At 38.9% G+C, this 13,132-nt stretch overlaps 2 protein-coding genes across 2 annotated transcripts; both read right to left on the bottom strand.

The window, feature by feature from the left end:
* Positions 1-5,813: 5,813 nt before the first annotated feature.
* Positions 5,814-6,755, bottom strand: LOC128457431 (olfactory receptor 52D1-like). The gene has a single exon (XM_053442113.1). It carries the CDS (start codon positions 6,753-6,755, stop codon positions 5,814-5,816), a length of 942 nt encoding a protein of 313 aa, XP_053298088.1.
* Positions 6,756-10,718: 3,963 nt separating this feature from the next.
* Positions 10,719-11,687, bottom strand: LOC128457639 (olfactory receptor 52D1-like). The gene has a single exon (XM_053442422.1). The coding sequence runs from the start codon at positions 11,685-11,687 to the stop codon at positions 10,719-10,721; it is 969 nt and encodes a 322-aa protein (XP_053298397.1).
* Between the last annotated feature and the right edge of the window lie 1,445 nt (positions 11,688-13,132).

Below are 13,132 nucleotides of genomic sequence, written 5' to 3'. Positions count from 1 at the left end.
TTGACAATAACAGGATTTGGTAACAAAGCTATTTTGGATGTACACAAAATGTTGTTATGCATGTGTGTATGAATATTGGGTACGTTTGTTCCATGGATGTACAGGGTGTTAAACATATAAACCTATAAATATATGTATATATATATGTGTATATATATATATATATATATATATATATATATATATATATTTAATATTACATTGCTACAGCAACAGTGACTTGGGGTACTTACAGTATACAAATAGTAAAACAAGTTCTGTGCCTCAGTGATTGTGAATGTACATTGTACTTCTCCATGAAAGACAAGGGATGACGTAGAAAGGAAGCTCTTCCTCCAAACAAGGGCACAAAAATAAAACAATAGGCAATAATGAAGTAATCTTGTAAATCACAAAGGAATGATGAGATTAGTCGTCTATTTTTGTATGCATGCCGTCTACCTGATTGTTTGTAAAACGGTTTTGTATTTCTCAGTGAGTCCACCCCTCTACCACATTGTGTATTGAGACCTATTTTCCAATTTGACCCCAGAGAGGTTCTTTTTTTGAAGTGTTCACCACAGAAAGAGGAAGAACTGTATTTATTGAGTGTTTAATGTACAAGCATGCTTTGCATAACTAAAACACATTACCATGCCATTTGAAATTGACTGACATTTCTCAAGTGTGCCACATTGTAGATACGTTTTTCTTTTTTTTTTATTAAATAAAGAATGACACGGGCACACATAAGACACACTGTAACATGTTTAATTTTTACATTCTCCTCCCTCCAGGCAGCTGAGGTATACTGCCCTCACAGGATGATAATAATATTCAAACATGAAACACCCATTCCTGGTTTGTACAAAGCCTCGGGCCTTCTTATAGGATATGGTCAGTGTAATAATCAACATAATTACACAGAGGGGGGGGTCTATTCATCTGAAAACTGGTGTCTAGAGGAAACACACACTATGATGTTTAAAAGCGAATCTCAAAAACACAGAATAAACTTGGAAAGGTGAAGTAGGAATAATTATTTCCAATGCTGTTATTTTTTAAATGTGAAAAGGGTGGTGTGGTTCTGAAACCACAAGGAACTTGCTGCCGTCCTCCAGGGTACGTTTCACTCCAGAAACGCAAAGAACAAGGACTCCTGCACTGAGTCAGGCCCAAACACATAGAGATGCACGTTAGTCACATCCTATATTCATACATCAGTGCATAACAGACTTTAAGACTAAAACAATAAATACAGCAAGTGACATTTTGCTATTTAAAATGTTTTTTTTTTATCTATTTTTACAAAGGCTTAGTACAGAGTTCAGTTACTTCCTGATTGACAGAAGGTGATTGTGGTTGCAGATAATCTTTTGACTTCAGCTTATTAAAGATAGATAGATAAATGGATAGATAAATAGATAAAAGAGATAAATAGATAGATGGATAGATGGATAGATAGATGGATAGATGGATAGATGGATAGATGGATAGATGGATAGATGGATAGATGGATAGATAGATACTTTACTGATCCTAAAGGGAATGTTGGATTTAGATTCCTTTCATTCATAAAAATCTGTTATATACAAGTATCCTTTCCATCCGTATTTTGTCAGTGTCCCATGTCTTTATTTTTTCTCAGTTTATTATTTTTGCTTGGTTCTTTATCTCAGTGCACAATCTTCCTCAAGTAGACCAAGACCAACATAGTACAAAACACTTTGGGCACAGTATCATATATATTCACCACAAGAGGGCAGTGAAGCCTCTTTACTGACCTCTGCATCAAGCACCACAATCACAGACACTATACACTACAGACACACATAATGATAATGTGCTGCTTCAAAGTCATCTCCTGTCGATTTACTGGATTATAAAACACAGTAACTGTATTAATGTAGTGACATTAAAGAACAGAACTAAAGCATTAAAGATAATAGCAAGTGTGCTTAAGGTTGGAATACCTTAAGCACACTTAATCTCATGCCGTTAGTCTAAGTATCTGCACACACTCTGGTGCTGATGGCAAGATAGACTTTTTAGTTTAATGTTCCTGTGCTCTCAGAGTTTTCTCATGAACTAATAGTTTCTCAGTGCCGTTGGGAGAACATGAATTTGAAAGCAGTATCGACTTGTTCATGGGTACTAGAGTACCAGAATATCCGCTCCACACTAAACTGTCATGTACTGTATAAAACAATACTTGACCTTCATCCTTGATGTACGTCTTGAAACGTTAATAAATCGTTAATCTAACTTTTAGAACTGAGATTTGTCTTAGCAGCAGAACAAAAGCTTACTTGTATGCATTATTAGTCGGAGAATGATTTGTGCCAAATGAGTTGGTCAGATACTCAGCCATAGGTGGTGGACATACAACATTTGTTCAACAGCTCCAGTGACTTGCGTGTAACTGCACATCTTGTAGTTGAGGAACAGTTTTACCTGTGGCTACCAGTAGGTGGTCTCATGATGAATTTTATATACAGTCTATGATGATTATACAACCCCCATTAGAGGGTTGCAAGACCATTGACTATCCAAATTAAATACAAACTTCTTGTCTTACACAGCAGTAATGTTATACATTTGTCTTTAATTAATCATGGAGGCTATTATGACTTTATCCAGAGCTGTATCCACAGGAGGTTCGGTTCCGGGTCTCACCTACAGCTCTGGCCCCTCTTACTCCCGCCGTGTGCGCTCTGTGGTGAAACAGGAGACTAAGGGCATGCGCTATGCCTTCCTGCTGGGTCTCCATCTGCTGCTGAGGTGGTTAGGCCCCGAGATTGATGGCAAAACATTGCGTTTATGACATGTGTCGTCATCTCAACTGATGGCCGCTGATCTCACATTTGTACTCGGCACTATGCCAATGCTAATGGAAGGAGTGATCCTCCTGCTGTGGAATGGGGGTGGGTAATTCAGGGTTCCTGTCATGAGGCTCTTTGGTGAAATAGTAGCACCAATTCACATCTGCAAGGTTCAAGGCGTGAGTCTAAATCTGAAAGAACAAGAGTTTATGGTAAGACTATGTGCAGGTATGCAAAGAAACTTCAATGTGATCCATGGATCTTCTGAGAGACTTTATGAGGCCACTTCTCCCTTGTGTAGGCATGTATACATGAGAAAATGTGGATGTGTGTGAAGATATTAGGACTTTATTCCCATTTCCATTAACAACATGGCAACGCATGACTAATCATAAAGGAAGACAGGTATAAAGAGCTTTTTCCATGATGACAGAACATATAGTTCTGGTGCTGCATTTGTCGTTTAAATTCACTACACAAACATGTCAAGTGAGTCAGATATGTCATCCTCAGACGTCTTAGTCAATCCCCCAGATATGATTACATAAATATGATGAGAGGGATGAGCAAATACTTATAACCCACCTTTGGGGTGCTACAGGTGCATGCTGAGGTGGTGGAGGGGCTGAAGCAACTGGCAGTAATACTGAGGCAGCAGAGGGGCAAGCAAAGGGAGTGATGGGACATTTTCTCTGCTTAAATAGACCGCCTAATAGGGTGGGTGGTTATTATAGATGATTGTCGAGAGTGAGGTGTGTCACATGATGTGAGTCACATGATTGGAGCAGCACAGCCTGAGATGGCTGCCTGAACTAGCTCCAACCATCGCTCCATTTAATTGCCATTGCCATAGCTCTACTTTGACTTAAAATACTTTGGATGAACATCTCTAAATATTTTGAAGCACCTGTGTTGCTTGACTATTTTACTGCAGTCTCAGATTTTCACAGACTCGCTATGAATCTTGATCCTTTTGTAAAGCTGTACCATTCATTTGTATTTGGCAGTTGCAACCAAGAATTTCTAACACATTATTGTCACTAACCTGAATTACCTTTCTGCCATACCCTTTATTCCAAAACTACCAGAGGTTTCTCCATGTGGAGAACCCAACTATCAGACAAGAGACTGCAGCTGCGGTAGGGGAGTGCACAAAAGAGGAGTCTGAGTGACCATTATGCACGGAATGTGCCTGCTCAGAGAAACAGCCATTAGGTTTCATGAGGTTTACCATGTGAGTGCCTGTCAAACACTGGCAGCACAAATATTTAAGGTACTTCACACACACACACACACCCACCCACACAAAAACACACAGACACACACACACACACACACACACACACACACACACACACACACACACACACACACACACACACACACACACACACACACACACACACACACACACACGGCTCCTCAGCTCATTTAAAGCAATAAACGGGGCCCAAAATGGTGGACACAACATGGCATTTGGGCCCCTTACCGTTGGTGTGCTCCTTGCCACGTCACTGGACCTCAGAAAGTAAGAAATATGAGTGCACACACACACACACACACACACACACACACACACACACACACACACACACACACACACTCACACACACACACACACACACAGTTGTTGTGTCTCCATGAATTCAGAGGACATCATATTGTCCCCTTATGGGGACTTGCTTTTTGTCCCCATAAAAAAGACAAATCCCCAACATAAGTAATACCTATACCACACACTCACGCAAATGTGTGTATATATAATGTATATGCATAAGAAATTGCATGACAGTATGTATGGGGAAATAAAACAATTTCTCTACTTTAATTTGTTTCTTCCAGTCAATATTGTAGTTACTGTTATGTTGTTGATGTTCTCAGTTACACGTGGCATCTATTGCACTTCTGTCCGTCTGGGGATAGGGATCCCTCACATGTCGCTCTCTCTGAGGTTTCTACATTCTTTCCCCTGTGAATAGTTTTTGTTTGTGGTAGTTTTTCCTCACTCTTGTCGAGGATTAGAGAAAAGGATATTGTACCTTGTTAAAACCCTATGAGACAAATTTTGATTTGTGAATATGGGCTTTACAACATTATTTTTGAATGATTTATTGAATTTATTAATAATCCTATTGATTCATTAACATGCACATAAAATACTGAAAATGCCAAATAATATTGTCGGTTGATCTTTTACACTTGAAATGATAGTGTTGTACTTAAACTCTTTATACATCGTGTTTTAATGAGTGAAGTGGTGTTTCATGCTCTAACAACCCTGTTCCTCACTCTCTCTCTTTTACAGCTGACATTTCTGTTTGAACAATAATCACAGGGGAGAAAAGAGGACATTTATAAACCGGAAGAAAGTCATTAACTATCTATTGCTAGTTTTTGTTCGGTCTCCATTGCACGAAAAAAAGGAAAATTCAACATAATTTCAATTATTTCACAACCTCTTTCTCCCTCCCCCCCACACTTTCATCATCATGATCCCAACTCTAAAAAAGCAAGACACTTTAGATTTCCATCACCACTTTTATTCATAACTGAAACACTTTATCAACCAAGACAAGTAAACAAACAGTCCTATTTAACAGTTTGAAGTGCAGACAGGACAATGAAAGACAAAGATGTGTTTTCAACATTTCAGTGCTACAGGCCTATATCGTATATTTAGGTCAAAACAGGTGAGACAGTGTGTGTTTACAGCCCTTCTGCATTATAAGTCATGGTCCGTGGAAGATAAGACATTCCGACAGAAAACTCAGAACATTACTGTTCATATCACAAAGCCTGAGCTGCAGCCTGCTGATGCTTCGGTAATTTCACGAGGCATGACATGCATTAAGAACAGTCCACATGTTTTTCTGTGCATCGGCAGGTCTGCTCTGCAAATGAGATTAAACAGCAGGAGATTACACATGTCATGTTTCTTCACCAGAGGCCCCAGTCTTACTGGCCCCGAGCAGGACACTCTTTCACTGCACAATAACAACAGCCCTCTTGGCTTTACATCATTCGCACTTGCTTACTTTTTCTGCTGAAATGCTTAAACAATTGCACCCTTATGCTTCGGATACCCAAACCATAGATCGCTGGATTAAGGATGGGTGGGAATATCAAAAAGTACAAAGATAAAAACAACTTTACTCCGTAAGGCATGTTCCTAATGTTGAATCGACTTTGTACTACTTCAAAAAAACACCCGATGGAGAAGTTAATGATTGCTAGTAGGTGCGGCGTGCAAGTCCTTAAGGCTTTGAACCCGGATTTGCCGAATGACAGCGCACATATCCTTAGGATGTGTGCATATGAATAAAATATCATGATAAGCTGTGGTAATGTGTAGACACCTAAAGATAACAATAATAATATGTTAAAAACAGAGGTATCCGTGCAAGCAAGTTTCACCAGGAGGAAGTTAGCACAGTACACCTTCTCAATGGATCTATTACAAAACCTCAGCTGAAGAGTGAAAATGAAAACTGTTAAAAACGCCAGCAACGGGAACAGCCACATGAAAATGATGAGTTTCACAAGTTTCTGTGACATGATCGCATGATATGGCAGAGGATGACAAATGGCCACGTATCTGTCGTAACTCATCACAGCGAGAATTGTGAATTCAATGGCGGCAAACGTGTGGATGGCGTAGATCTGCGTCTGACACAGCGACAGAGATATCTCATAGGTGTGGGAGAGCATGATGCTCAGCAGCGCCGGCAGCAGAGCGCTGCCTCCATACAAACCATTCACAGCCAAGTTACACAGCAGCAAATACATCGGCTCATGCAGGTGCTTTTCACGATAGACCACCCAAATCAATGCAACATTTTCAACAATAATAGTTATGTATAAAATCAGGAACATGCAGAAGTGCAGCGGCTTCAGGTCCTTCATGCCGTAGTAATCAGACAGAATAAAAGACGTCACTTCAGAGGAATTGTTCATTCTTACCAACTCAGAATACAGAATATGCTGCACGGTGCTGCACTTTGTACACTGATCCCCCCCACCCACCTGTGTTTAACTGTTGCAAGCAGCCTTTTATCCTGTACTCTTCTTCCCACATGGAAGTAAGTCAGGTGATCATACGTCAACTCATTGCTATTCACGGTTGTAATTAGTGAGGGTGTTGCATGCATGAATCTTTTTCTTCACTGCAAAGCAAATAACTGAAACTTAATTTGAGATAAAGTAACATATTTGATGAGATGGTTAATATGTTAAAGTTAGTTCCAACTCTGGCCCTCCACTGCATTATAGAATAGAATATATAGAATAAATGTTAAATATTCTCAATCCTCAGTGTTTCACACAGACATCTATACACATCGACCTGACACCCAGAGATGGGATATTCCTGACCTTTGACCTAATGAGTTGTAAAATGGCCGCAGTTCTGTTTATCTGATCAACCATGAAGTTATAATGGTCAAAGAAGCGGCCTGAAGGTTTTAAGCTTTATTGATATTAATATTGCTAATAAAAAAAAAGGACACACAATTTATTTGTACTATTTACTTAGAGCAAGTCAACGCAGGTTTACAGTCGATCAAAGTGCAGTACAATAACAGGAAATACAAAGCGAAATGCAGCAAAGGGTAAAATACAACACAATACAAAAAAAACAAAATATAAAATGATATGATGTGAATACAAACAACTCAAATGCTTGCGCCAAAATTAGGGTCTTACGTTTTAAGCCAACATAACATTACTATTCTCATTGCTGTCAGACATTTGTCTTCTGTATAAATACATTGATACACCTATATTTACGTAGACTTTTCTCTTGAATGTTGTAAATATAGTTTTTTTATTAACGTGCTCTGTTGCATGCATATGTGGAGGAGAAGGATCCTTAACTTGCGGCTCTCTCTATGGTTTTTGAATTGTTTTACCCCTGTTAATTGTTATTTCTTTACTCTTGTTAAGCCATTTGAGGCAAATTGGGATATGAGACAGGACAGGGATGACTGGTTCTGTTTTTCAAAACCATACACAGCTGAACCGCTATGAAAAGAGTTATACATGAAATCATGTTAAGTGTGTGTCTGTAATCTGGAGGGTTATCCTTTTCATGTTATCTCTGAAACTGGCATATCGCATAACTCCTGTTTAATTATTAAGATCGATTCTTTTTTATTGACCCCGTTCTTTTTTTAGGGCCCGAGCACTGACGTGCGATGACCCTATTGGAATTGCTTCACTTATTTTTGTAATCAATCTTATTTGCAAAAATATTCATGATAACCATATATGCATGTTAACACAAGTGTATATATAGATACACATGTTTACATGGTCATTTATTCCCCAGGTATTGTGCCCAGGTCAACTCTGGTCTCACTGTCATTATGAAGCACATCCTAATTGCTTCCAATGGGATGTAAGACACTGACCGCTAATGAGCATATTTTTCCGTCTAGCTGTTTCCTGGTCTCCCTCGGTAAATGAACACACATCGAAAGGCATTGCGACAGTACTGAACACAAAGCTTTAAACTATGTAGTCGTCTAAACAGAACACAATTGATGTGTGGAGTTCACTGTGCATTATGTACTTCACATTACAAAACCAAATTAACTTATTGGCATACATATGTGCAATATCTATGAAAAGTGAATAAACGGAATACAATTGTCACTTTGGCTTTTCCACTTGCATCCTCAAACTACCTTTATTTGTGCCATTTGTGATTTGTTGTTATGTTTTGATTTGTCATGACCATTGTAATATAAAATTTGTCACAATTTAAAAACCTACACATATTTGCACACAGGGGCTTAGGTTTAGTATTTTTAGTGATATAAGCAAAGTAACTACTGTGTGTATTCATCTTAGGGTTGTGTGATAACCATTACACCAGTTATTTGCCTTAATTTTCTGCTTTCTTATAAATGCCTGCATACGCTTTTGTTTGGAATCAAGTGAAACATTATGAACTAATAACTAATTAGGAGTTGCTAATTAACTAGCCAAACTCCCACCCCAAAATACAAAATGACAGATCAACCACAACGGTAATACAAATGGTCAGATTCATTTAAAAAGCAGACATTAGTGCTCTCCCAAACCATATCCTCTAGAGAATACTGTATATTATACTGTCTGTATAAAAAATTCAACTCAATTGTTAAGATAAATAGTTGAATCCCTTTTGAGTCCCACCAAATGCTGCAGGTGTTTTTTCTTTTCAGTGCACATGTCCTATGTGACTTCCTTGTTGCTTCTTTCATTTTATGATAAAGTGAATAACATCAGATGCTTGTCAGGAATTGTGCACAAGCTTTCCCTTCAGCTGCAGCTGCTGTAGATGTTACTGCAGATGTTTAATTATAACAAACTACGATGTACCTGCTACTAACAGTGTGAGACTATGTGTTTAACTTCATGCACTACAGAGCTTGATAGAGGGTGTTTCCATACGTCCAACAAATTCGGTTCCACAATATGGACGATACATTGCCTGGAGAAAAGGAAGAATGTGAATGCTAAGTGCTGTAAATTACTCACAAACAGGGGCTTGCTTGTTAGCACTGTGTATTCAGTTGTAACAGGAAAAAACGTCACGTCTCTAGCTCAAACCAGCGTCATGAGGAGTCATGACACTCTAAAGACAACATGATATTTGAAATGGTATATGGCCCAGTGGGTCTCAGAGGGTTGACAGTAGACATCGGCAGTAATAAAGTTGATTATTTATTAAAATAAACCAAAAACGTGTAGAGTTTAGCTAATTTTCCAAAATCACTGACGGACAGCGCCTTAAAAATTCCAAACTGTGCAGCAAAATCACTTTTAGGAGTCCTCTGAAAAAATTTCTGTTTTCCTGTATTTGCAGGGCGTTTCTGCAATTTGTTGTATTGTGCGTAATGTGTTCTGTTGTCAAATTGCTGAATATGTTTTCTTACTTTGCTTGTGTTTTGGCCACTTGCATGTGTTTTCTAAAGTTGCAGTGCGTTGAGCTCTCAGGGCCACCGTAAAAATGAGTTGTTATGATTCAACTGTAGTCGTGGTTGATTTATTTAGACATATATAAATGTGTTTTGATAGTTGTTTGGTAGACCAAGATGTCATGTGATTGGGAAGAAACAGGTGATCTTATTGGTTGAACATGTATCAAGTGTGAAATAAAAAACTGTCTGTTCGAACAATTTTTTCTATTTAAATGAATATATAAATGGGATGGTTTAGATGCTAATGAAACAAAGTCACAAATTAGAATAGTCACATTGTCATTTATTTCACGTAAATAGGACAAATACATTTGCTTCCCACGTGTATTATTGTTGATATAAAAAGTATTTGATTTCACAATATTAAACTTGATAAAATTGAAAAGTGCAGGGAGGTTACACCGGGAATGAAAAGAAGGTTGAGAAAAAAATTCAGGAGCGGTTGCGATGACTTGTTATTGCTGTCACATTTTGACAAAGTACCTTTTATCAGTTACATTTTGATCATCCTGAAAACATTTCTTTTGCCAGTTTGTGTTCATAATACCCGGTAACTGTTTTAATTTAAATCCAAGCAGTATTTAACATGCAAACAACATACACATAGCCAAAACAAGTCTTCATACAGTGACTGATGATTAAAATGCACAATCATAAACAGTGAATTTGATATTTTATGCCTTTATATTTATTTACTGATACATCCGAGTTAACTCCAAGTCAATTAGTATCATCAACTTTAGCAATACCCTCATTTTCTAATATGAAATATGCATTTTTGTTTTCCACTTTCGTATGGAAACCATAGCTTTAAATGACAATATAGAACATATTACAGAAGTTATTATCATTGGATATAAATGCTCACTGAGCATTTCTATTGAAACTATTCATATTTTATTACAGATTAGACTCAAACCTAAATTATCAAAGAAAGAAAGAGGAGGATAGTCTATACTGAAGCTACAGCAACTGCCTTTGCTAACAGTGTTGGCAGCATCTTATATCTAACAAACAGTTTCAGTAGATTAACTCTGACCATTTGAGTACCGAGCCCATACAGCACAGGGTTGGTAATGGGCGGAAGGATGATAAAGTACAAAGACAGGAAGATGCGTGCCTCAATAGCTATATGACTCATGTTAAATCTGCTTTGGATAATTTCAAATAAGGAAGCGATTGTGAAGTTTGTCAATGACAGTAAATGTGGGACGCAAGTTTTGAGAGCGTTGCGTTGAGATTCTCTCGGCAACTTCCGACACACTCTTGAAATTTGTGCATAGGAGAAAACTATCACCAGGATCTGAGGCACAACGAGTAATAGAATAAATACAAGTCCCACAATGCTTATGTACGGTGCAGGCGAACAGGAGTTTTTGACCAGTTCCATGTTCACACAGTACATTTTCGGCAGCACTTTCCCACAGAATCTCAACCGGATGGTCAGTGAGTAGAAACCTCCGAACACAACAGCTGGGTACATGCCTGCTAGTAAAGCAAGCTTGCCTGTCTTTGAATTAGATATGATGCTGTGGTATTGCAGTGGGTTACAGATGGCAACATACCTGTCGTATCCCATAATTGCTAAAATGCTAAACTCAGCACTTGCATATGTGTGCAGGAAATAGACTTGAGCAATGCACCACTGTACACTTAACTCATGTATCTCAGATAAGAGCACAGCCATTATTGTGGGTAACAATGCAGTACTGCCGTATATTTCATTGATGGATAATATACACGGGAACACATTCATAGGCTGATGCAACTTTTTGTTTTGGTGTACGACAGAAATGAGCAGTACATTCAAAAAGATAATAGTCAGATAAAGCAGGAGGAATAGTATAAACAGCCAATACTTGTAGTTTTCCATGACAGCGTATACACTCATTGTGAATGTTAGTGCCGTTTCGTTGTCCATCTTTCAGTAGAATTCTCTGGAAAGAAAATATTGCAAGGAAGAGTTTTACGAGTTATGGGTTAATTCATAGCTTATAGCTTAACCAAAGGTTATGGGTATATAAAACATTTGAGTCTATGTTGCAGAAAAATATTACCCAGCGTCATACCAAATTCAATACACAGATATCTGTCAAAGCTACTGACACAGACAACAGGCACTCACATTCAGGAACTATAGTGGGGAGTTCAGTGGGCTGTGCGAATTTCTTCCTCTCCATGCAGCTGAAGTCTGTCGCTCCGGGATGGGCGGCCTTTTAACATTGCTGCTGCGCTGATGTCACCGGCCAAAGTTTGTTTTTCATTAATCTGTTTCTTATTACCACGGATACCAAAGTTAACTTCCCTTAACTCCTTCACAATAACAATCACTAGTGTTTGGTGAGGAAAAGACAACACCATTTACTGTTATGCATTCTAACTAAGAAATCCATTTTCTGCTTCACATGCATTGCAAACTATATGCATGGCTAAAGCATCACCTCCATTCTGACATATAAGACAAATTGTGATTTGTGAATATGGGCTGTACAAATAAAATTGGATTGATCGATAGGTGGACATAGACCAGAATTTCTGAACTTCTGGATTTAACTTTTTTTAATTCCAGTATAAATATTTTTTAACCGGGACTCAAATCAGTTTAGGAACAGAAGCTATTCTGAGTTTTGGTATTAAGTGTAACAGTCTGGCAATTTATATTGTATTTGTCAGGCTTAATTCTGTTCTCTGTTTTCTGTTTGAGTTGTTTTCATGTTTACACTCTGTTTCTGTTTCCTGCTTTATTTTGTAGTCTCTGTTTCTTGTGTGTTGTTTCTGTCTTCACTTCCTGTCGGTGAATGTATCCTCAGTCCTCATGTGTTTCACCTAAGTTTAATTGGCCCTGCCTCTGTGTATATATAAGCCTCTGTCCTTCCCTTTGTCCTTGTCGGACTGTTCTTGTGTTGTTACTCTTCTTGCTGTCTTGCTGTCTTGCTGAGACCCTTGAGGAGATCTCGGTCATTGAATTATGGCTAAAAGATCGCCCTTGAGTGAGTCATTTTGTGCCGTACCTGGTGGAGGTGCGGCAGACTAAAAAGACTCCGCAACCCTCCAGTACCAGCCACAGACCTGGATGCGGGAAGCCGTCTGGCTCTGGGTGGATCCCGGAGCCTGCAAAGAGTGTCTGCTATGGGGGGCAGATGCAGAAAACCCTCACCTCTACAGCCTGCTCAGAGGAACCAGCCACCAGCCTCATCCGCTGACCAGTACCTGGGGGGCTGTTGGGCTCCTGGGGGACCCCGCAGCATCCAAAAGGCTTCTGGTGTGGGTGGTGGACGTTGGAGAGGGGGCATTAACAGCAGAAGCCTCTCTCAGCAGTCTGCTCAGAGGCACCAGCCACCTCCAGTCCCGACTGTGTCGCAGTCT

Source organism: Pleuronectes platessa, chromosome 15, assembly GCF_947347685.1.
Source record: "Pleuronectes platessa chromosome 15, fPlePla1.1, whole genome shotgun sequence".
Lineage (NCBI taxonomy): Eukaryota > Metazoa > Chordata > Actinopteri > Pleuronectiformes > Pleuronectidae > Pleuronectes > Pleuronectes platessa.
This window is presented reverse-complemented; position numbering and strand designations above follow the sequence as displayed.